We start from the raw sequence: 24998 nt of genomic DNA, 5'->3' as shown, positions 1-24998 counted from the left end.
AGGCCCGAAGGCGAACGGCGAGTGCAGGATCGGGACTCGAACCTAAGTCTGTCCCCGAGTGCGGGGCTATCCCGGGCTAGGTGGTCTTGACCTCCGCGGCCCTCCTTCTTGTTGCCTGCAGGAAAACGCCGCGGCCGCGATGGCGGCGGACGTGGAGGGGGACGTGTACGTGCTGGTGGAGCACCCCTTCGAGTACACCGGCAAGGACGGGCGCCGCGTGGCCATCCGGCCCAATGAGCGCTACCGGCTGCTGCGGCGCAGCACCGAGCACTGGTGGCACGTGCGGCGTGAGCCTGGTGGCCGCCCCTTCTACCTGCCCGCGCAGTACGTGCGCGAGCTGCCCGCGCTGGGCAACCCTGCCGCCGCCCCGCCGCCAGGTCCCCACCCAGGCCCCGCGGCCCCGGAGCCGCTGGCCTATGACTACCGGTTTGTGAGCGCAGCAGCGGCCGCGGGCCCCGACGGCGCCCCCGCGGAGCCCCGAGGCCGAGCCAGCTCCTTGTGCGGCCCTGCGCAACGCGGCGCCGCGACCCAGCGCAGCAGCCTGGCGCCCGGCCTGCCCGCCTGCCTGTACCTGCGGCCCGCGGCGCCTGTGCGGCCAGCGCAGTCCCTGGACGACCTGGCGCGCGCCGCCGTCTCGCCTCCCTGCGGCCTCCTAGGAAGCAGCGGCAGCTTCAAGGCCTGCAGCGTGGCGGGCTCCTGGGTATGCCCGCGGCCCCTGGCGCGCAGCGACTCAGAGAACGTCTACGAGGTCATCCAGGACGTGCACGGCCCGCCGCGGGAGGAGAGCGCGGAGCAGGTACCACCCCGGGAGCGGGGACGGGGGGACTCGGAGGCAGGGAGGCGCGCTGGCGACCGCGTCCGCACGGAGCGGGGGCGCGAGGAGACCCGCTCCGCTCAGCGTCGGGCACGACGCCCACCTCTGTCTGAAGACTGCGGATGAGCGCCCTCTCCCCAACCGCGAAACGAGCGGTGCAGGCCCCCAGTCCCTCATCAGCAATTCCCAAAGTTCCCTGAAAGTCCAGAGGTTTTTCGTAATCCGATTGGTGGCAAAATTGCGCTTGAACTGATGTGAGGCTGCTGATGGTCTTTATTTATCGCACTTGTGTAAATATTCATGTTTCGCTGCAGAAAAGGAAATGAGCTCGATGGTCTGCTGCTGCCCCAAGCCCTGCTGGGAGGTTATATAACCTATAGCAGGTGTGTGCCCCATATTATCTTTCCAAGTCCCAGCTGTTGCGTATTCCGAAGCGCATCTGGGCACAGAACGGGGGGTTGCTGGCCTGCCCCTGCTCAACCGCCTTGCCGGTCTCCCTGGATCCTGGGGTCAGATGAGAGGGTGGATGTGAAAGTCAGGCGTCTGCTTCCCTTTCAGGGTGCTTCCAGCATTTCAGTTCCTTTTTTTAAAGGACTCTTGATGCGTTTGTTTCAGAAAGACGTCCGGTTAAGTGAGGTTGTTTTTCCCCCCTCTTCAGAGTCCAGTTGTGTTAATCCGGGAAATCGAAAATAGAGCACTTCTTACATCCTCAGAACACTCTGGGCGACCCTGACATTTTGAACTTTAGGAACTTTTCAGGGAGGGGCAGCTCGAGGGGAAAAAAGGATGCTCAGAACCGTTCTGCCATCTGCCATCGGCCGTGTGATGATCTAGAGGCAGTTCCCTTCCTCTCTCAGGGTCTCGGTTTGTTCTTCAGCCCAAAGGGAGGGGGTGGACAGATGACCTCTGAACCTTGGGAGCCCCTGATTTCTTTCACTGTACCTGATGTCATTACCATGAACATTGATGCCCACCGTGTGCCAGGACTGAGTCTGGGATGCCCAGACGAAGGAGACACCCCTCCGTAGGCCCGCTGCTGGGTCTTCCCTCTGCCCCTCTGGTTACAATGCAGAGCTCAGGTTTTGAGACTAGGGAAAGGGGAACTGGACTCTGCTGGGTCACCTGCCAGCTGCTGACAGCCACTTACACGCGAGGACGCTCCCCCAGGCCCAGCGTCCTCTGGTGTAAGCACAATACTTAAGGATTAGGGTTGTGAGCCTTAAACGAGGTAAGGCTTCGAAGCGCTTGGCAGCAGCAGGCAGTCCACCCAGACTGGGTCGTCCTCGTTTGGCTTCCCTGGGTCTCCGCCGCCTTCCCTCGGGCTTCTGCAGCGGCAGCCCGCCGCCTTGTGGCCAGAGTGGAGAACGGCATCCGGCGGGCGGGGCTGGGCACCGCGGCGGGTTCCTGTCTCGCGCCCCTGCCAGCCGGCCAGGCAGCTTCTCTGGGATGGGTGGTTGGATCCCAGCGCTCTTCCCTCGCAGCACCCCTCCGTTTCCTGCGCAGGCTCCCGGTGGCGCACTTCCGGGCCTCTCCACATTCTCTGTCCTGGTGACGGTGGGAGGGTGCCTGCCCATCTGAACGGAGTCCCTGGAGGTGGGGGAATGGCCTTGCTCTTTGAACCTCGCATCTGGCCCAGGGTCTGGCTCAGACAGAGTGCACAGAGAGTGTGTGTTGAGGAGGTCAGAGGTGTGGCAGCCCTTTACCTATGAGCCAGGGCTCTATAGGTCCGCCCAAGGGCCAACACCCAAGGCCCCAGGACAAAAGAGGAAGGAGACTGCCCAGGTCCTGACATCTCCTGAGAAGACGGATCACCCCGGCTGCCAGAGCGCCTGCCTGGTGGCCCCTCTGCCCATCCTTCCTCCAGCTCCCAGCAGGTTCCCAGTTGCAGTGGCATCTGGGGGGAGGGGCACCGGTGATGGGGGTAGGAGACTTACCCAGGGGGGAGCTAGGACATTGGCCAGAGACAGGCAGCTCCCTGGCCCCGCTTGTGGCCCTAATTCACTGTGTGACCTCCACAAGTCACCTTGCATCTCTGGTCCTGTTTCCTTCCCTGTGCGATGGGTGCAATAAAACCACATTCCCTGCACAGAGCTTTATTCAAGAGGCAGCTGTGGGTCTCCCTGGTGCTCCACCCCCATCAAAGTCCAGGGTAGGGAGTTGCTCCTGCCCTGCAAGGGAACCCCACCCCTGCTCTTAGTTGTCCCAGGTGGCATTTACTCACCATGACCCTCCAGGCCCATTCACTTGTTCATTAGGCATGAACTAGCTAAATACCTGCCAAGCCCTGGTAAGCCTTTGGATCTAGAGAGGACTGAGGCACAGCCACGGTCCTAGGGGACTCACCCACTTGGATAGGAGGCCAGCAAGGAAGACATGGGGCCGGGGCTCAGAGTGGAGCATGGGGTTGGGAGTGGGTACCCACCCCGGCAGGGCCTCATGGGCGCTTGCCAAGAATGTGCACATTATCCTGCAGCCGCTGTGAGGCTTTTAGCAGAGACAGGAGTGGGACTGAGAAAAAAATCCCTGTGGCCAGGGCTTCAAGCACGGCCGACGCTCTTGGTGGTCTCGTGGGCATGTGGTGGTAACAGAGGTTTGGGAGGTGGATGGGCAGGGCCTGGGGGCCGAGGGAGGTGGGAGGGAAATCGGGTTGAGTTTTAGATTCCCGGCTGGCACTCGTGGGCAGACAGTGGTGCTGCTTACTGAGGGGGGGATGACTTGGGGAGGAGCAGGGTGGAGAAAAGATGGGGCCGCCTGGATTTAGGTGCCAGACGAAGGGAAGAGAAGCGTGAGAGTGCTGGCTCAGAGGCCAAGAAGTGTCCAGAAGAAGGACGCACAGGAAGGTCACGTGAGAGAAAGGCCATATGACACTTATCCGAAGTGGCCACTAGAAGCTCAGCTGGTCGGGGGGTGCTGAAGGCAGAGAGCAGTGGTCAAGAGAGAAGTGAGTGTGCAATTTGAGCGTGTGGACAACGGGCAGGAGGAGAGACACAGTGTGGCCAGAGGGGGTGTAGGTCATGGATGGAAACGTGGTCCCCACGTTCAGGTGGGTGGGCAGGAGATGGGGAGCCTGAAGATGGGGAGGAGGTCGTTGCTGAGAAGGGATCTCAGAAGAAAGTGGGTGCAGAACAGAGGGGGCAGGATGTGGGGATGGCATGCCATGGGGGCACTGGGGAGTGTATGGGGACACCCGTCTGTCAGGCAGCAGCTCAGGGCTTAGGGCAGGCTACCGGGCAGGGCCAGGGACCCCCAGAACAGAGGAGTTCCTGCCGTGGATGGTGTTTTACAGCCTTGCCACTCCCCATGCACTCTAGTCGCACATATTGAGCACTTGGGGTGGGCTGGTCACTATTCTGGACACTGGGGACAAAGTGTGGCAAGACGCAGTCCCAAAGGGGCTAAGAATCCTGTGGGCTCTTGCTCAAAGGCTTATACCCAGTGTTAAGCTCCCAGCAGCTTGGAAGGCAGGCACGGACACCTCCATTTGCCCTGAGTACAGAGGTTCAGGGAGGTTTAGTGACAGGATGAAGCTCACACAGCCAGGAAGTGGCTGTGTCCAGGACAGTTCCAGGCCCCCTGACCCAAAGCCCCACCCTGGCCACCAGGTTCAGTTTCAGCCTGGTGGCCTTTAGGATTGGCCACCATGTTCCCCTCGGCAAGAACAGTACAAGCCGAAGGCAGGCATGTGCTCCTTCTTCTGAGCATCCTGTGTGCCCAGCCCTGCTGTGGAAGAGTTGATGTCCCAGGAGAGGGGCATCTCCTGTTCTCTTGCTGCCCAGGAGAGGGCAGAAGCAAACCCTTCTGAGAGGGGAGAGAGAGAGACAGGGGAGGTAAGCAGGGATGACTCCTCCCCTCCCCCAAAGAGGCCACTCAGGGAGCCCTGGGAAGCCAGGCCAAAGCCAGTGCAATAAAGGGGACTCTGAAACTCTTCCCATGGCTGTGATCCTGACTCTGGGACTCTTCCCGTGGTTGTGGTCCTGACTCTGGGATTTCAGGGTGTGGTCACCATCCCCGCCCAGGGTGGGAAGGCCCAGGCAGGTGGAGCTGGCCTGGAGCCCGCCCCTGTTGCTGGAGCATTGGCCGCTGGGAGGGAAGTTCCAGCCAGGCCGCTGCACCTTCTTATACAAGCAGCCCTGGAGGCGCCGCACCTGAGCTGGCAGCCGGGACTGGAAGGAGCCTGGGGCCTTCATTCCTCCTCCTCTGCTGGGAACTGTGAGTGAGCCCTCGCCCCTGGGGGACTAGAGGGTGGCCACAGCAGTTTCCCCACTCTCCCCTCCCTTTCCCGAATCCTAAAACCCACCTGCGGGCCCCTCCTGTCTGGATCCAGGCCCTGCACCCACTTCCTAGGACAAACTCCGAGGGCAGCCAGAGCCACTGTGATTGAGAGAAAGGAACTGGCCTTGGGACAGACCCACCTGTCCCCCTTCAGGGCCAGCTAGGTGGCCTTTGGCAAGGGGGGTGGGTAACAGCAGGAGGCTGAGGCCAAGTTGAGGGGACTCCAGCTAGCCCCTTGATCGCACTCCCTCCTCCAGCAACCCCCACCCCCACCCCCCAGCTGGGGCAGCCGCCCTGGGGTGGCTCTGCCGGTTTCCTTACACCTGACCCAGTTCCCTCCCAGCGGCTCACCTGCAGCCCTGGGCTGTCCCAGGGGCCCTCTGCCTAGGACCTGACGTAGGAGACAGCAGCTTCTTGGGTTCCCCTCCCACCCTCACCCCACATTGCTGTCCCCCCAGAGATCTCCCTGCCCACCACCCTCACCCCCCGGCTCCCCTGCAGGCCCCCTAATTTCTTGGGGTCTCGCTGGAGCCTGTGCCTGGTTCTTACCTCTTAGTCCCTGGCTCTCTTCAGCCCCCAGGGGCCTGAGATGGGCCCCAGGACAAGCCCACCTGCCCCTCACTTCCTTCCCAAGACTCAGCAGTTGGCCTCACTCTAGACCTATCTTTCGTAATGTTTATTTCAATGGTTTTGGGGAGCAGGTGGTGTTTGGTTACATGGATAAGTTCTTTAGTGGCGATTTCTGAGATTTTGGTGCACCCATCACCCGAGTGGTGTGCACTGTACCCAATGTGTAGTCTTTTATCCCTCACCCCCCTCCCACCCTTTCCCTCACTCCCAAGTCCCCAAAGTCCATTATATCGTTCTTAGGCCTTTGCGTCCTCACAGCTTAGCTCCATAGACCTATTTTCTCTGCCCCTCTTAGAGCTGACTGTGTCCAGTACAGGGAGGGGTGGGCATCGTACTGAATGCCAGCCTGGATGGGTGGTCAGTGCCAGGCCCTGGGGAATGGGAAGGTCCATGATCATGACCAGGGGGCAGCTGCTAACCAGGAATGTGGCCAGGGCTCCATGCCTGAATGATGGGGAGATTCGGAGCTGGATCTTTGCCGGGGAGTGAGAGGTCAGTGGCTGTTGGCTCATATTGAAGGGGAAACGGGGCTGCCAGGACTAGGGCTCTGGGGCACAGGGGCACAGGTGCTCTTGCTAAAATTTGGGAAGCTGTGTTTCCAGATTGCAGAAGGATTCTGGTGTTGAGGGAACTTCCAGAGCTGTTGCCTGGGCCTGCAGGATCTTTCTGTCTAGCCCAGGCTCCTGCGGGTGCCCACCCTGCCTCCTCGCCTTCTCCTGGCTGGGGGTCCCCTGTGAGGCATGAAGGGAGGGGGGCAGGGGCCCCTGTCCAGGCCTCCATGTCTGTCCAGGGACTGAGCCAGAGAGAGGAAGCAGAGGTAGCAGAAGAGCCTGCCTGCAGAATCCTCCCAGCCTCCCGCTTCCTTTCTCCTCTTTGGCCCAGTTAAATGTGTAAATTACTATTCCCTCCCTATAAAAATCGCTTAACTCCATTACAAATATTTGAATAATAGGAGGAAATCTCAATCGAATGACTGTTAGCATGTTGGTTTCTTCCCATTTATTCTGCCTTCTTATGAGTATGTCAGGCAGCTCCTGTAGAGACATCAGAGTAATGACGATTGTGCCTTCTGCTTTTTCATTTACCGTATTCACCTAGTCAGTGAATGTCAGCTGCTATACTGGTGACTAGGGAGCAATGAAAAATAAAGGATGGTTCCTGCCCTCAGGTAGCTTACTGTCCAGGAGAAATTGAATAGCAGATCCAGTTATGATATGGTATGGCATGGCAGTTATGGTATGGCAGATATGATATGATATGACTCGTCTGCAAAGAGTTGTTGGGGGCATGTTGGAGGAGCCGCCTTCCCAGAATCTTGTTGGCAAGAGAGAAATCCAGGAGTGCTTCCTGGAGGAGGAAGGTGTTGGCAGAGATGAATTCAAAAGGTTTCTACAGTTCCCTCTCATGAAACCCTCTGGACCTGGTGCCTTTTTCAGTGGCAGATTTTTTTTCTCATCAGTGGTAACTAGTTTATTTAAGTTTCTACTCACCTTCTGGTTAATTTTGGCCATTTTATATTTTACTAGGAAAGCATTCATTTTCTCCAGATGTGTAAACTCTCCACTTTTAAACTTTATTATGAATTTCTTTGTGACCAAGTAAATGATTTTTCTAAGTTTTTCATAGACATGTAAGAAAAATGCATATTTTCTTTTTTGATTTTAATTTTAATTTATTTTTTTGAGATGTAGTCTTACTCTGCCGCCCAGGCTGGAGTGCAGTGGCGTGGTCTCAGCTCACCGTAACCTCCACCTCCTGGGTTCAAGCGATTCTCTTGCCTCAGCCTATGAGTGGCTGGGATTATCGGTATGTGCCACCATGCCTGGCTAATTTTTGTATTTTTAGTAGAGAGGGGATTTTGCCATGTTGGCCAGGTTGGTCTGGAACTCCTGACCTCAAGTGATCCACCCGCCTCAGCCTCCCAAAGTGCTGGGATTACAGGTGTGCACCACCACACCTGGCCGGAAGAATGCATATTTTCTATTTAAGGGATATAAGGTACTATCTGCATTAAATCAAGTTTATTGATTATATTATTCAAACTTTCATTTCCTTCGTATCCTTTGCTTGGGGGCAGGGGTCTTTTACTCTAATTCTGATAGATATGTGTTTTGTTAAACCTTCCTCTCAAATTTTCTCTATAAAGCTCTTCTGGTGCTTTTCCTAGTTTTTGCTTTTTATATTTAACTACAGTGCTGTCGGGAGCACGCAGATTTAAAGTGTTCTGTCGGTACAAATTGTGCTTTTCTATCATTACGCAGTGTCCCTCTTTATCCTATTATAGTGCTTAGCCTTAAATTTCGCCCTTCTATTGTTAATATGACCACTTCTTATTTTACTTTATCCTTTTTTTGCACTTGCTTAGCATTATTTTATTTTCTACCATTATCATTTTTTGAAACTACTAATTCCTTGCATATGTCACACACTGTTTTGTTTTGTTTGAGACAGGGTCTGCCTCTGTTGCCCAGGCTGGAGTGCAGTGGTGTGATCATGGCTTCCTGCAGCGTCAACCTCCCTAGCTGAAGCAATTCTCCCGCCTCAGCACCCTGAGAACCTGGGACCACAGGCCGGCATGCCACCATGCCCAGCTAATTTTTTTTGTTTGTTTGGTATTTTTTGTAGAGATGGAGTTTCTTCATATTGCCCATCACCACTGTATTTTTGTTATTTTCATGGTTTTTTTGTTTGTATGTTTTTTGAGATGGAGTCTTCCTCTGTCACTCAGCCTGGCGTGCAGTGGTACGATCTCAGCTCACTGCAGCCTCCACCTCCTAGGTTCAAGTGATTCTCCTGCCTCCACCTCCTGATTAACTGGGATTACAGGCACACGCCACCACATCCAACTAATTTTTGTATTTTTAGTAGAGACAGGGTTTCACCACATTGGTCAGGCTGGTCTCAAACTCCTGACGTCAGGTGATCCACCTGCCTCACCCTCCCAAAGTACTGGGATTACAGGTGTGAGCCACTGCGCCCAGCCTATCACTGCATTTTTAAACCCAAGCTGACTCTTTGTCTTTTAGTGGGAGAATTCAATCTGTTCACATTTCGTTTAACAATTGATCTACTGTACTTGATTTGATTACCTTTGGCTTGTTTTACATTTATTGGTTTACCTTGCCGTTTTTTCCCTCTGATCTGGTTATCCATTTCCTTTTTCTTCCTGTTACACTTTGCATTTCATTACTGGCAGCTGTCTCTTCTCTGGGGTTCCTAATCAAACACATATTCTTTAGCACATGCCTCAATAGGGATTCTTTTCTCAGCACCCTCATCTGGAAGTTACAGAACCTGTCACTCTGTAGACTCCGGTCTTTTTTCAGCTTAGGAACATCTATTTGTTGCTTGATTTGATTCTTGTTTCTTTATTTTTTATTTTTTTGAGACAGGGTCTTACTCTGCCGCTCAGGCTGGAGTGCTGTGGCACCATCACGGCTCACTGCAGCCTCGACCTCCTGGGTTCAAGTGATCCTTCCACCTCAGCCTTCTGAGAAGCTGGGAATACAGGCGCCCGCCACCACGCCCAGCTAATTTTGTTTGTAGTTTTTGGAGAGACAAGGTTTCGCCACGTTGCCCGGGCTGGTCTTAAATTTCTGGACTCAAGCAGTCTGCCTGCCTCCGCCTCCCAAAGTTCTGGGATTACAGGCGTGAGCCACCGTGCCCATCCTGTTGCTTGATTATTGTTTCTTTCACCACCTTTTCTTTCCTTTGCATATGAGCACTCCTGACTGGGTTCCCCCGTTTATCTTTGGCCTCTTTATTTCATTCTTGGTGTACTTTTTGCTTTGAGGTTTGATATTTCTTCTTGACCTTCCAGGCTGCAAATTTGAATCTCAAGAGTGAATTTCTTCTCCTTCAACTAGTGCAATGACATATTTTAAATTCTAAAAATCAGTCTTTTTTTTTTTTTTTTTTTAGACGGAGTCTTGCTTTGTGGCCCAAGCTGAGCTGCAGTGGTGTGATCTCTGCTCACTGCAAGCTCTGCCTCCGGGGTTCATGCCATTCTCCTGCCTCAGCCTCCGGAGTAGCTGGGACTACAGGCGCCTGCCACCTCACCCGGCTAGTTTTTTGTATTTTTAGTAGAGATGGGGTTTCACCGTGTTAGCCAGGGTGGTCTCGATCTCCTGACCTCGTGATCCACCCGCCTCAGCTTCCCAAAGTGCTGGGATTACAGGTGTGAGCCACCGCGCCCAGCCAAAATCAGTCCTTTTTTTTTTTTTTTTTTGAGACTGAGTCTGGCTCTGTCGCCCAGGCTGGAGTGCAGTGGCCGGATCTCAGCTCACTGCAAGCTCCGCCTCCCGGGTTTACGCCATTCTCCTGCCTCAGCCTCCCGAGTAGCTGGGACTACAGGCGCCCGCCACCTCGCCCGGCTAGTTTTTTGTATTTTTTAGTAGAGACGGGGTTTCACCGTGTTAGCCAGGATGGTCTCGATCTCCTGACCTTGTGATCCGCCCGTCTCGGCCTCCCAAAGTGCTGGGATTACAGGCTTGAGCCACCGCGCCCGGCCAAAATCAGTCCTTTTTAAAAACTCTGCTTGATTTGAGTCTCCTTAAGAGTTTGCATTCAAGTTGTAATTGCGTTCTCCAGCCCCTCTATTTTGCCGATAGCCTTGAATTTGTTTTACTAGGTAGTATATTTACAGGTATTTTTTAGGTCAAAACAATATTTTAAAGTCTATAGTAAAAATCTCACGTGTACCCTGTTTCCCTGCTCTGTTCTCCCTCAACTCAAAAGTCACCCCTTTCATTCATTGTTTCTTAATTCTTCCAAACTTTCTGAGTACAAACGAGTATAACTGTGACTCTGATTACTTAATTTTCTCTCTCTTAAGCAACACTGTCCTGTGTGTAAAACAAGGTAAAACACACACACACACACACACACACACAACACAACAAAAAAACAACCTTGTTTACTTTTTGTTTTATTTATTTCTTTGACAATGTATCTTGGAGATTGTACCTAGAGAGGTTGTGTCTCCTTCCCTACAACTACAAATAATCCATTTTACCAGTCTCCTGTTTACAGGCACGTGGAATGTTTCCTATATTTTGCTGTTACAGCAATGCCATAATGAATACCCTTTTACATACGTACAGGTAGAAGTAGGGAAAAGTTCCAGAAGTGGGATTTTGGGGTCAAAAGGTAAATAATAGATATTTGATGGGTATGTCCCATGAGGCGTATACCAATTTGCCCTCACCAACACAAATTAGAGTGTCTAGTCCCCAAAGCCTTGCCAACTGACTGTTGTCAAACTTTTATTTTCTGCCAACCTGACCATAAAATGTATTATCTTAAGGTACTTTAAATTTGCATTTCTCTTTCCAGTAAGATTATCTTTTCATATATTTAAGGGCTCTTTGTTCCCCGCCCCCCCCCTTTTTTTTTTTCTGTGAATGGTCTATTTATATCCTTTGCCTGTTTCTGTATTGGGTTGTTGGTTTTTTTCTTATTGAGTTATGGTACCTTTTTCTATACTAGGGAAAATAGCCCTTTGTCTGTTATTACCAGTTGTAATTCCCTCCCCCACCCTGATTGTCTTTTGACTCTGTTAATAGCATTATTTTGCCATGCAAGTTTTCTTAAAGTATACTTACATAGTCTGATGTATCACTCGTTTATTTTATGGCTTTTATATTTTGAGTCTTTGTTACAAAGTCTTTTTTATATATATACATACAGCATATTTAAATCTTTTATATATATACACACAGAGCATAGTTTATATTATATATATTTATATATACATACAGCATATTGAAGTCTTTTATATATAGACATAAAATATATAGGCTTATATATATGTATATACATATAGCATATTAGATTTTGTTTTCTTCTTTGATTATATTTATGGCTTCATTTTTAAAAATTTAAATCTTTAATCCTTTGAGGGTTATTGTGGATGGACAGAGTGAGATGTGGACCCTCCCTTATTTATATACGTGTTTATTTATTTGTTTATCTCTGGATGGGCAGTCAGTTGTCCTGTGGCCTTTCACTGACAAGTTTGTCTTTCCCCATGACCTGTGATGGCATCTTTAGTGCGTCCTGGGTCCCGGTTGTGCTGGGGTCTGGTGGCAGCGGCCGGTTTAGTGCGCCCTGGGTCCCGGTTGTGCTGGGGTCTGGTGGCAGCGGCCGGTTTAGTGCGCCCTGGGTCCCGCTTGTGCTGGGGTCTGGTGGCGGCAGCTGATTTAGTGGTTCTGTCTGTTCCCCCTGCTGAGCTGTCACAGAGTGAGTTTATATGTCTTTGCTCCCCAGAGCTGGGGTCGAGCTGCAGGAGTACCCCACTTGGTTGGGGGGGGCCCTAGAGTGGAGAAGGGATGGTGGTCTCTGCCAGTGGGCCTTGGGCATGGGACATCTGTGATGTCAAAACACCAGCAGGAATTCTCCCTATCTCCTTGGTGCCCTGGCCTTACGGGTAGAGACTACCTGACCCACCTGTTTGGACCCCTGAGCTCCTGGGCACAAGGATACAAGAACCACCCTGCCTTCTGCCCGCGGTCCCATGAGGGGCCAGCCTGCCCCAGCGTTCCCCTGGGAGCCTCCACCTCAGACACAGCCTTTCACCTGTGCCAGCCAGGTCCCACCCACCCACTGCCCCAGCCTCTGCTTGACTTAGACAGTAGCAGGTCACAGTTGGGAGCAGAGGGGAACAGGGCATGTTGAAGTGGTGTTATTCCCAGAATGCCTGCTCCAGAGCTGTGTCTAAAAGTGAGAGGAACTACTTTGTAACACATCGGGAGCAGGGGAAGCTGAAGGGCCAGTCTGTTTCCAGGTGAGAAATAATGAACCATTTTTTTTCTTTTCTTTTTTGAGACAGGGTCTCGCTCTGTCACCCAGGCTGGAGTGCAGTGGTGCGATCACGGCTCCCTGCAGCCTCAACCTCCTGGGCTCAAGCGGTCCTCCCACTTCGTCCTCCCAAATAGCCGAGACCACACGCTTATATGGTAGCGACAGTAAGGATGGAGAATAGTAAAAAAGTTTGAGGGAATTTTTTTTTTTTTTTACTTTTTATTATGAAAATGTCCAAATAGGCTGGGCCTGGTGGCTCATGCCTATAATCCTAGCACTTTGGGAGGCTGAAGCAGGAGGATTGCTTGAACTCAGGAGTTCAAGACCAGCCTGAAAAACACAGTGAGACCTTGCCTCGATATTAAAAATAAGTAAATACATTTTAAATTTAAAACTAAATAAAAGAAAATGTCCAACATGAAGAAAAGTAAAAATAATTTTTTTTTTTTTGAGACAGAATCTTGCTCTGTCACTCAGGCTAGAGGACTGTGGCACAATCTCAGCTCACTGCAATCTCTACCTTCCAGGTTCAAGCGATTCTCATGTCTCAGCCTCCCGAGTAGCTGGAATTACAGGCACGTGCCACCACGCCTGGCTAATTTTTGTATTTTTAGTAGAGACGGGGTTTCAGCATGTTGGCCAGGCTGGTCTCGAACTCCTGATCTCAAGTAATCCACCTACCTCTGCCTCCCAAGGTGCTGGGATTACAGGTGTGAGCCACCATGCCTGGACAAAAAGAATTTTTGTTGTTGTTTTTGTTTGTTTGTTTTTTGAGACCAAGTCTTGCTCTGTTGCCCAGCCTGGAGTGCAATGGCACAATCTCGTCTTATTGCAACCTCTGCCTCCCGGGTTCAAGTGATACTCCTGCCTCAGCCTCCCAAGTAGCTGGGATTACATGCATATGCCACCATGCCCCACTAATTTTTCTATTTTTAGTAGAGGAGAGGTTTTGCCATGTTGGCCAGGCTGGTCTCGAATGTCTGATATCAGGTGATCCGTCTGCCTCAGCCTCCCAAAGTGCTGGGATTATAGGCATAAGACACCACGCCCAGCCAAAAATATTTTTTTTTTTTTTTTTTTTGAGACAGAGTTTTACTTTTGTTGCCCAGGCTACAGTGCAATGGCTTGATCTCGGCTCACTGCAACCTCTACCTCCTGGGTTCAAGCGATTCCCCAGTCTCCTGAGTAGCTGGGATTACAAGTGTGGGCCACCATGCCTGGCTAATTTTTTTGTATTTTTAGTAGAGACGAGGTTTATCCGTGTTGGTCAGGCTAGTCTCAAACTCCCGACCTCAGGTGATCCGCCCACCTCGGCCTCCCAAAGTGCTGGGATTACAGGCGTGAGCCACCTCACCCGGCCAATAATATTTTTAAAAAATGAATACGGGCTGGGCTCAGTGGCTCACGCCTGTAATCCCAGCACTTTGGGAGGCCGAGGCAGGCGGATCACAAGGTCGGGAGTTTGAGACCAGCCTGGCCAAGATTGTGAAACCCTGTCTCTACTAAAAATACAAAAAATTAGCTGGGCATGGTGGTGGGTGCCTGTAGTCCCGGCTACTCAGGAGGCAGAGGCAGAGAATTGCTTGAACCTGGGAGGCAGAGGTTGCAGTGAGCCGAGATTGCGCCACTGCACTCTAGCCTGGGCGACAAAGCTAGACTCTGTCTCAAAAAATAAAAAATAAAAAAAAGAATACAGTTACCTATTGCCTAGATTTAACAATAGCAAGGAGCCAGCATCTTGCTGGCTGCTGTACTAGAAGAAAAAAAAAGAGAGAAAAGAGAAAAAACAATATTTGCCATGTTTATTTTTATTTATTTATTGCTGATGAATTGTAAATTCTAGATATATTTCACCCTTGAAAACTTCAGCATGCATCTCTGAAAAGTGATGTCTTTCTCCATAAACACCCTATCATTAATATATCTGACAAAATTAACAATAATTCCTTAGTGCCATCTATGACCTAAGCCATCATCAGATTTCTGCCTTATCCTAAAACATTTCTCTCACAGCTGGTTGGTTTGGTTCAGGATCCTGTCCAAGGCCATGCCTTGCATCTGGCTGTCTCTTCAATCTCCCTTGAAGAGCCCCGCCCTTTCCTTCTGCCTGGACACTGACTCATTGCCCTGCCTGCAAGGTGTCTGCTTCCTTGCAGCAGTGTTTCCATCTTCCTCTAACCCTGGTGTTACCTGAGAACTGGTAGGCAGGTCTGCAAGGCTTAGGCTGGTCGGATCAATGGGGCTCAGCGTCAGATGAGGCAAAGCCAGCAGGAGGCAAGGATGATTCTACCTTGAGTGACAGAGGTAGATGTCACTCAGATGCTGAGATGGGGGAAGGAGGAGGGAGAGGACAAATTTGATTTGGGGCACACAGCTTTTGACATGTACAAAGGACATCCAGATGGCAGTGGGATATGTGAGCCTGGAGACTTTGCTGCGAGTTGTTCCTCTACAGCCGGTGGGGCTGGGCTCTCCCAAGGCAGTGGAGTGAGAAGCCAGGTGAGACACCAAGCATGAGGCCATGGCAGAAGAGGTGGAGCTTGAGGCCCAATTGCTGAGCAGTAGCAGAGAAAAAGAAGGAAAACCAGGAGGCCTGGCCTGAGGAAGCCCAAGAAGGAGAGGATTTTAAAGAGCAAACACTGGAGAGAAGTCAGGCCAGAGAAGGACCAGGTCTGTCATCAAGGAAGTGGTGGAAGGCCAGCAGTGGGCTGGCTGGCTTAGTGAGGGGACAGAGAAGTTGGCTCAAAAAGAAGGAAGGAAAAAGGAATTAGTTGTTAAAAGGGGATGCAGAGCTGGGTCCAGGGAACAAACTTTTTTTTTTTTTTTTTTTTTTTTTTTTTTTTTTTTTTTTTTTTTGAGACGGAGTCTCACGCTGTCGCCCAGGCTGGAGTGCAGTGGCGCGATCTCGGCTCACTGCAAGCTCCGCCTCCTGGGTTCCCGCCATTCTCCTGCCTCAGCCTCCTGAGTAGCTGGGACTACAGGCGCCCGCCACCGCGCCCGGCTAATTTTTTGTATTTTTAGTAGAGACGGGGTTTCACTGTGGTCTCGATCTCCTGACCTTGTGATCCGCCCGCCTCGGCCTCCCAAAGTGCTGGGATTACAGGCTTGAGCCACCGCGCCCGGCCTTTTTTTTTTTTTTGAGATGAACTCTCTCTGTCACCCAGGCTGGAGAGCAATGGTGTGATCTCTACTCACTGCAACCTCTGGGGTTCAAGTGGTTTTCCTGCTTCAGCCTCCGAAGCAGCTGGGACTACAGGCACCCGCCACCACACCTGGCTATTTTGTGTGTGTGAGTGTGTGTGTATTTTTAGTAGAGATGGGGTTTCACCACGTTGGCCAGGCTGGTCTTGAACTCCTGACCTCAAGCGATCCACCTGCCTCAGCCTCCCAAAGTGCTGGGATTACAGGAGTGAGCCGCTGTGCCCAGCCAACATTTTCTTTTTAAGATGGAGAGACCAACTGGATGCAGTGGCTCATGCCTGTAATCCCAGTACTTTGGGAGGCTGAGGTGGGAGGATTTCTTGAGCCCAAGGATCTCAAGGATTTCTTGAGATCAAGACCAGCCTAGGCAACATAGTGAGACCGTCTCTAAAAAAAAAAGCTGGGCATGGTGGTGTGGGCCGGTACTGCCAGCTACTTGGGAGGCTGAAGCAGAAGGATTGCTTGAGTCCAAGAAGTCAAAGCTGCAGTGAACCGTGATCGTACCACTGCCCTCCAGCCTGGGCGACAGAGGAAGACGCTGTCTTAAAAAAAAAAAAAAAGAGTGAGGCCTTGAGTTTGTTGAAATGAGAAAGAGACAAAGGTAGTCAGAAGGGAAGGGTTGGAGATTTGAGGTGAGGCCACTTCCGAGCAAGTGGGAGGCTATGGAGTCCTTCAGGCCTGGGCTGGGGAGGTTGGCTTGGATGGCAGGGCCCTGTGCCTTCCACTGGGGGAGGGGGAAGGAATGGGAGGTACAAACACAGATACGTTTGAGGGGGTGGGCAGAAGGTGACCACTCTTTGGTCTCATTTTCCCACCTCCCTAGCCTGGCTCATCCCTACAGGCTTCGCTGGCTGGGAGGTTCCCTCATGGACCATTTATTTATTTTCTTTTTTTGAGATGGAGTCTCGCTCTGTCACCCAGGCTGGAGTGCAGTGGTGTGATCTTGGTTCACTGCAACCTCTGCCTCCCAGGTTCAAGCAATTCTCCTGCCTCAGCCTCTGAGTAGCTGGAATTACAGGCGCATGCCACCACGCCCAGCTAATTTTTGTATTTTTAGTAGAGACGGGGTTTCACTATGTTGGCCAGGCTGGTCTGAAACTTCTCACCTCAAGTGATCCTCCTGCCTCAGCCTTCCAAAGTGCTGGGATTACAGGCCTGAGCCACCACGCCCAGCCCCTCATGGACCATTTCTGATCCCTCCTGGCCCCAGCAGCCCTGCTGGGTCTCTGCCAGCCTTACTTAGAGCACAGGCAGTGTGAGCCCTGAGAAGGCCCCACCCCAGCTCCCACCCTGCCTTGGAGGAGCAGGCCAGGCAGGCAGCCCCATGAGGTCACCCAGAGACTGGGGACAGAGTCCACAGCTGAGGGCACCCAACTGAAACCCGAAGCCAGAAAAGCGGAAGTGCAGGCCTGCTTTCCCCCAATCCCCATGGGTGTGGAAACCCAAGGCCCGCGTGGCTCTTTCACAGAAGCAGCCCTGTGACGGGGTAGGGTTGACAGCTCTGTTCTACACATGAAGAAACTGAGGCCCAGAAATTCAAGCGGCTGCTCGGCGGGCAGCTGAAGTAGAGTTCTAGACAAGAGCCCAAGTCTCTGGACTCCAGCTCCACTCTTTTTCCGTTTGAATCAATGGAAGCTTCTGCCCCAAGCCCAAGAAAAGGGTCTCACCTGAAACTGTTAGGTTTGGAATCTCCCCCTACATCCATGCAATAAGATTACATTAAGCCAGCTGGGCTGCTCATGTCTGTAATCCCAGCACTTTGGGAGACCAAGGCGGCGGATCACTTGAGGTCAGGAGTTTGAGACCAGCCTGGCCAACATGATGAAACCCCGTCTCTACTAAAAGTACAAAAAGTAGTTGGGCATGGTGACAGGCACCTGTAATTCCAGCTACTCAGGAAGCTGAGGCAGGAGAATCACTTGAGCCTGGGAGGCAGAGATTGCAGTGAGCTGAGATCGAGCCACTGCACTCCAGCCGTGGTAACAGAGTAAGACTCCATATTGGAAAAAAAGGAAAAAAAAAAAAAAAGATTATACTGAGCCGTGGTGCCTCACCTGGGAGGCACAGTCAAATCACCCAAGGAGGCTTCAAATTAAACACTTTCCCCAGGTCCCAGTCCAAACCACTTCCATCAGAATCTCAGAGGGCTGGGCTAGGCACGGCTCCCCAAAGCCTACTGAGGCCTGAGGCCCAGGACTCTGTGGGGTCACCCCCAGCTCCCCCGATCCTGCCCCTGGACATGTAGCTCTGGGTCAGGACGGGATGGTTAAGGGGACACCCAGTTTCTGTCCTGGAGAACATGTGTCCGGGGGAGGGACCTGTCATGTGGACATAGCTGAGCTCCTTGAGGCAAAGATCACCATTCTTTCCGGCCCCCCCTCCACCTGGCCTGGGTGGCACAGAGCACATTCACTGAGTCAACAAAGGACACCGTGTCCCCTCACCAGCCCCTGAGTCAGTTCCTGGACCAAGTCCTGGTTTGGAGGCGTTCATTTTGCCTCTAGCCCCAGAGGACTGGGTCTTCCTAGTGCACCTGCTCCTGCCCCAGCACTTCCTATGAGGGTTTGGGAGGGAAGAGTGAGGTCAGAGCGGGGAGAGGAGGGGTGTTGTGCACCTGGTTTGTTCTAGAACCTCCCCTGATCCTCCCCCTTGTGCCTCTCAGAGGCATGAGGGTGTGGTGGAGGGAGGCAGACCCCACTGGGGAGCCACTGTGGTCATCACCTCCTCTCGCTGGGGGAAGGGAAGCCCAGACAGGGCCTGAGAGCCAACTTCTGTGGCTAAGAGCAGGCAGGAACTGTGTGAGTTTGTTCAGTCCCTATAGTTTGGGGCTGGAGCTCCCTGGGAGACCCCCATCATGGGGGCCCAGCTTCCTACTGGGGAAGAGAAGCAGGTGAGATGCCAGGTGAGTTGCTGGCTGCCCGTTCTGTAGTCCCAGCCCTGACACTGACACTCCTGGCCCCGGGCACAGGGAGTCCCTGCCCCCCATTCTACCTGCAGGGCAGTGCTGAGGGCCTGAGTTCCACACCTGTCCTCCTCTCTCCCCTCCCCACCCAGCTCCTCCCTGGTGGCTCAGAGTTTCTGGCCTCTCTGGAATTTACAGAGGCTCTTCCTGTCTCTGGGACCTGGTTGCATATCCCTTGGTGACCTGTCATATGCACGCACACGTGTGTGTGGTGTGTGTGTGTATGTGTGTGTGAGTCCGCATCCCTGGCCTCAGGGTGGGGACAGAGAGGTGGGTCAGGTGTGTGATAAGCATGAGGCCTCCAACCTTCTGTGATTCCTGCTGTCCTCCGCCCTGCTAGGGAGGAGGGGATTAGTCTACCCCTGGGGTCTGGGCTTCTGAGTCAGGCACAGGGAATGGGACACTGGTACGAGAGCTTTTGCGGCCAGAGCAGGGCATGGGGCCCAGTCTTGCTCCTAGTGTGATCTCTCCAAGTGTCTCATGCCCCACATTCGCACTGTGCCTGGCTCTGCTTGGGGTCCTTGTCCCCAGCCCACAATGGGTACAGGAGAGGAGGGGCTGAGGGACACGGCAGGAGAGAAAAACAGAGCCAGGGTGGGGGCCGGAGGAGGAAGAATGGGCCTGGAGTGGGAGGGCGGGGGTCAGAGTCTGACCTGGAAGGGAGGTGGCCTTCAGCAGGGGTGGGCTGGTGGGCTTAGTGCTGTCTGACCCTTAAGCCTGGAGAGGAAGCACTTCTGAGGGAGGAGGGAAGACAAGATGGGCCTATGGGCTCAGAGGAGGGGCTGCGACTTCTCACTCAGGCCATGCGGCTGGGGTCTAACACCCCCCACGAGGGGGGTGAAGGAAAGAGAGGCCAGGGAGAAGATCTAGCCTTCCTCCTGGGAGAAGCTGGTGCCTGGCCCTCTTCTCTGGGTCCTTAGAGAAGAGGGGACAGGCACGGGCATACTTGCACATGTGTGTGGACACGCAAGTGGGAGTGGGCCCATGTGGGCATGCAGGCAGGGGAGGGCACATGCATCTTGGTGATCGAGTCTGGAGGAGACAGACCCAGGTGGTCAGGCGGGCAGATAGTGGTGTGGTCAGAATCCTTCCTGTCCTCCTCGGGGCTGGCACAGTCCAGACGCCAGCTCCCTGTGATATCACATCTGCCCAGACCCCTTCCTCTTTGGGAACCCTTCCCCTCCCCCCACAAGCTTCCTCTTTCCCATCACACCCTCCCTGGGCCTAGAGGGAGTGGACAACCACTCATTGTCCTGTTTCCGCTCCAGGAGCCACTCCAGGCCAGCCCAGGCCCCCAGCACTCAGCACCCGCTCTGCCCGCCCTGTCTGAGCAGTGCGCCCCTCCCCCACAGGCTCAGCCGTGATTCTCTCTGTGCAGTTTGTGCTGTGCCTGGGTCTGGCCGTGATCTTCCCCTGTGCAGCCCACACCATGGCTATGTCTGGGCCTGGGATGCGGCTCACTGGTCATTAGAGCACTGAGTGGGGCAGCCAGCGGTGTTTCTAGAAGCATAAAAATACCCCCAACCTGAGGCCCCTCCACCCGACCCGCCCCAACACAGGCAGCACTTCCGCAGACCTGACAGGAAATGGGCTGGAGTCGCAGCCTCCCGCCATCTCGAGGCAACTTCTTGTTTCCCTGTTGCCCTGTGCCAGCACTGGGGTAGTGCCCCCTGGACTCCACCCCCAAAACCTTCTCAGGGCTCTGTCCCTGCAGCTCGGAGGGGCCAGGATGGTGGACATGATCGCCAAAGTGACTAGGAGGCAGAGTCAAGCCTTGCGGGCACAGGTAGGGGACGCTGGGGTCAAGGGGTGCCCCATTGACCTCTACCCCAAGCCCTGTTAGGAGCTGGGCGAGCTGGGGCTCGGAGCAGGGAGCCTCTTGGAAGTTGGGGCTCATACTTCCTTTTCTCTTTCCTTCTTAGAGGCCCTGCCCATCCAAGAGGTGGTCAGCTTGGGGCAAGAGTGGCAGAGCTGCCACCTGCTTGTGGACAGGGCAGGGAACTGGAGACAAGGGGTGAACCACTGTAAGGAAGTGCCAGGGGGCTGGGCAGCCTGGAGCTTGACAGCCAGGTCCCTCTTGGCTCCTCCTCTGGCCTGGGGTGGGAAGGCCACTTCTTGTCTCTAGGATGCGGCCCAAGAGCCTTTGGCTCTGTGGTCAGGCCCCTGCTTATGAGCTGCATCTGGGTCTTGCTGGGCCTCCACGCACAGGAGCAAGGAGGAGGGTAGGGGCGGCAGGCGCTGCTGTAACTCCTTGAAGCCCAGAGGATGTGGAGGGCGTGACTGCACCTGGCCCCAGGAGCTGGTCAGAACCCAGCTGAGGCTCTGCCAGGAGGGGAGGCATCTCTAGCTCAGCACTGCGCGGGGTCTGCAGAGAGTTCTAGAGTTCGAAGGGGCCTGAAGGACGCTGCAGTTCAACGCCCACCACAGGGCTGTGGCTTCCCTAACGGGGAGTAGACTCTGCTCAGTGACCTCCAGCGAGAGTCCCCCACTACCTCCAGAAGCAGCCCGTGTCCCTGGCAGCCCCAGTCCTCAGAATACTTCCTTTAGAGGAATGCTGCTCTGCCCCTGCAGCGTGATACCACGTCTTCTCTTCCTTGTGACAGCCCTGTCATGCTGGGGACCTAAACTTCTACCTCAAATCTCTTCTGTACCTGCTGGGGATGTTCCTTTGTGTGAAGACCCCATCAGCCTCACTGGCCTGGGACTCCTTGGGAACTCAGAGCCACGGCCCACAGCCTGCCAAGTAGAAACTCCTGCTCCAAAGAGCCTGCTCCTTATCAGCTCATCCACCCCTGGTGGGGCCTTTCAACCCCTGCCCCAGTGGGTTCAGCTGGGAGGATGGCAGGTGTGTCTGGTTCCTCTGCCTTCCTCTCCCGGCTGCTTCCATCCTGCCCTCCCCAGGAATCTCCTGGTTTCTGTGGCTCCAACCTTCCTCCTCAGAAAACTCAGCTCATTCCAGGCTTTCCTGCCATGTCAGGCGTGTTTGCTGCTGAAACTTGGCATGGGTTAGACTTGCGTACTCAAGCAGTAAGTGTTTGTGGCAGACCTGCTGGGTGCGTCAGGGCATTGGCCCAGCTGCTGGGCGGCAAATGAAATCAGCTACATTATCCTTAGTCTTGCTCTCAAGAAAATCCTGCCTTTTGGGGCAGAGGAGGTGGGCAGATGGCTGGACAACTGGCTGCCCACCAAGGCAGAACGCCATTGGGCCCCACCAGAGCAGTGAGCAGAGTGCCAGCAGGTTTGGCCTCTCCCTGGAGAGGCTTATCAGCTAAGCACCATGAGAGAGCAGGATTTGGGTAGGCAGAGAACCAGAGAAGGGAATTCCAGGCTGAGGGAATGGCTGGAGCAAAGGCGTGGAGGTGGGAGAATGCCTTTTCTGTTGGGGGCCAGTGAGAGTCCTGTTGTGGTTGGACTACAGGATGCCACATCAGGACTGTGGTGGGGGCAGAGAAAGGAGAAGTGGGCTGGCGGGTCCCCTCTCAGCCACACAGGAGCCTAGAGGAAGGGGAGAGGAGCGAAGAACTGATGGGCTGGGATCCCCAGCTCTCCCTGACCCCTGGGCACCTGGGGACCAGCACCCTGTCTAAAACTGTAACATCCTCTTCTTTGACAGTGTTTTCCTTTCTTGCTTAGCAGTGATCAGCACTGACATGCTGTCCATTTACTCATCACCCCGCCATTTACACACAGGTGCACTTGAGTGCCAGCTCTGCCGGGGAGGGATTTGTGTCCCTTTTTCACTGCTGCATTCCCCGTGCCTCGAACAGTGCCTGGCGCAGAGCAGGCAAATCTTTGTTGGGTGAACGAATGTTCTTCTTTTCCTTATTCTTTTTGTTGTTTTGGCTTGCTTTGCTTTTTTAGCATCAGTTTGGTGAAAAATGAATTTTTTTTTTTGGCATCTGCCTAAGGCTCAGGGAGAGGCCACCTTGAACAAGTGCTTCCTCTTTCGAGGAGTTTACAGCTTAGTGACGGTGTCACAGTCAGCAGAGGAACTTCTGTGATTTTTTTGAAAGTTTTGTAGTACAAAATTTTGAGGCTGCAGGAAAGTTCAAAGAAAACAAAACAAAAATAAACCCCTATAATCACAGTGCTCAGAGGGGACCTCTGTTAGCATTTTGGAAAGTTTCTGAAAACAAAAATTGAAATGTAGAAATACGCTTTCCCCTGAAGTTTTGCGTATGCTTAGAAAATAGTAATCGGCCGGGTGCGGTGGCTCATGCCTGTAATCCCAGCACTTTGGGAGGCCGAGGTGGGCGGATCACCTGAGGTCAGGAGTTCAAGACCAGCCTGGCCAACAGGGCAAAACCCCATCTCTACTAAAAATACAAAAATTAGCCAGGTGTGGCGGCGCACGCCTGTAATCCCAGCTACTCGGGAGGCTGAGGCATGAGAATCACTTGAACCTGGGAAGCGGAGGTTGTAGTGAGCCGAGATCACACCACTCTACTCCAGTCTGGATGACAGAGAGAGACTTTGTCTCAAAAAAAAAGAAAAAAGAAAATAGTAGTAATGCCATGCTGCTGCCTGGGGTTCGAGAATGTAGTCGTCTGTCCCTCTGTGGGACTGAGGGTGCTGGGCTGAATGTAGGGGCACGGGGATGGGGGGAATCTCGGGAAAAGGCTGGAACCTGGCACCTGAGCTGAGTCCTGACGAAGGAATTGGAGTCAGCCAGGCATAAAAAGGGGTGGAGATGGGCCTGGACAGGCTGCAAATGAGCCTAGGCCTGGAGGAAACACAGCAGGGAAGGTGGGAACCTCTAGCAACTGGTGCTACTGGAGCATAAAGTTCAAGGCAAGGGGCAAGGAGTGGCAGGAAATAATAGTGGAAGCACAGGCCGGTGAGGGGACTGTCTCTTGTGCCTGGTTAAGGGCTTAGACTTTGCCCTGCAGCCAGCAGGGAGCTCTGAGGTGTGAATCAAGAGAGCCTCTGTTCTGGGAGGCTTAAGCATGGCTAGGTTTATCTTCTATGTGATTGAACCCCCAGCTGCCCTCTCTCCTTTGGAGTGTGGGAAAATGATTCACCTCTCTTTGCCCCTCCATTCTCCAGCCCATCTGGCTGTCCTCTCTCCCTCTCTTGTCTGGAATTGGTTCTGACACCTGCAAACTTCACCTTGAAAAGTTCAGTTCCCAAATCCAGACACGGTACTGAGTCCAGTCCCAGAGCTTTCTGGGCTGGGAGGGAGGTGGGGTGGGAACTCTTAATGGGGCTTTAAGAATACAGATTGAACCCGGGAGGCGGCTGTTATAGTGAGCCGAGATTGCACCACCACACTCCAGCCTGGGCGACCGAGCAAGACCCCATCTCCAAAAAAACAAAAAAAGAATGCAGCAGGGCCTTGAATGGGCACCACAAACAGGGGCATGCCCCAGGCCACTTCTCAGTTCCTGCCCAACCTCTGACTTGCCTCTGTGAGTTCACAGTTGTGAGAACTGGGTTATCAATGTTTTTTTATTATTGATAAATATAGTTAATGTAATTGACCCACCCATCTGGGGCACTGAATACTTTACAAAGCACTTCCAAGAGCATTTCCTCATTCACTCTTCACTGCAATTTCCGGAATGGGCAGAGCAGACATGTTACACCCAGGAAACTGAGGCAGAGAGGTAGTGTGACTTTTCAAAGGTCACCCACGGGGCTAAAGCTCAGGGAGAGGCCACTTCAAACAGGCGCTTCCCCTTTCAGGGAGTTTACATATTAGTGATGTTGTCACAGTCAACAGAAGAACCTCTGTGATTTTTAAAAAGCTTCGTTGTACAAAATTTTGAGGCTGCAGAAAAGTTTAAAGAAAATAAAAACAAACCCCTATAATCGCACTGCCCAGAGGGGACCTCTGTTAGCATTTTGGAAGGTTTCTGAAAACACAAAATTCCTCCTTTTTCCTCCCACAGGTGGACGACCCCCCGGAGCCCGTGTACGCGAACATAGAGAGGCAGCCCCGGGCCACTTCGCCGAGCGCTGCTGCGGTCCCCCTCCCCAGCCCAGTGTGGGAGACGCACACGGACGCGGGCACCGGGCGCCCCTACTACTACAATCCAGACACGGGAGTTACCACCTGGGAGTCGCCCTTTGAGGCTGCCGCCAGCCCAGCCACCTCCCCTGCCTCGGTGGACAGCCACGTGAGCCTCGAGACCGAGTGGGGCCAGTACTGGGATGAGGAGAGCCGCAGAGTGTTCTTCTACAACCCGCTGACGGGCGAGACGGCCTGGGAGGACGAGGCCGAGAACGAGCCCGAGGAGGAGTTCGAGATGCAGCCGGGCCTGAGCCCTGGCAGCCCCGGGGACCCGCGGGTGAGGGGCAGGGCCAGAGTGGGCGGGT

General features: G+C 53.4%; 1 protein-coding gene across 33 annotated transcripts in view; it reads left to right on the top strand.

Annotated features, from left to right (window-relative positions):
- The window catches only part of ARHGAP27 (Rho GTPase activating protein 27), a 39576-nt gene that overhangs the window by 2475 nt on the left and 12103 nt on the right, over positions 1-24998 (top strand). For 23 of the 33 annotated variants that reach the window (XR_012425968.1, XR_012425966.1, XR_012425967.1 and 20 more), the window contains 2 exons: positions 122-796; positions 24572-24970. Coding sequence is in view for 19 of the 33 variants with exons in the window: in XM_074019924.1 (XP_073876025.1) it covers positions 140-796; positions 24572-24970 (1056 nt within the window). In the remaining 14 variants the exon portion in view is untranslated. Of the gene's footprint in view, positions 1-121; positions 797-4932; positions 5024-20310; positions 20467-24571; positions 24971-24998 lie in introns of those variants that run through there. The other 10 variants (XR_012425972.1, XR_012425973.1, XR_012425970.1 and 7 more) reach the window with 2 other exon arrangements.

Source organism: Macaca fascicularis, chromosome 16 (assembly GCF_037993035.2).
Source record: "Macaca fascicularis isolate 582-1 chromosome 16, T2T-MFA8v1.1".
NCBI lineage: Eukaryota > Metazoa > Chordata > Mammalia > Primates > Cercopithecidae > Macaca > Macaca fascicularis.
The sequence above is the reverse complement of the archived record's forward strand: the minus strand, read 5'-3'. Positions and strand labels throughout refer to the sequence as shown.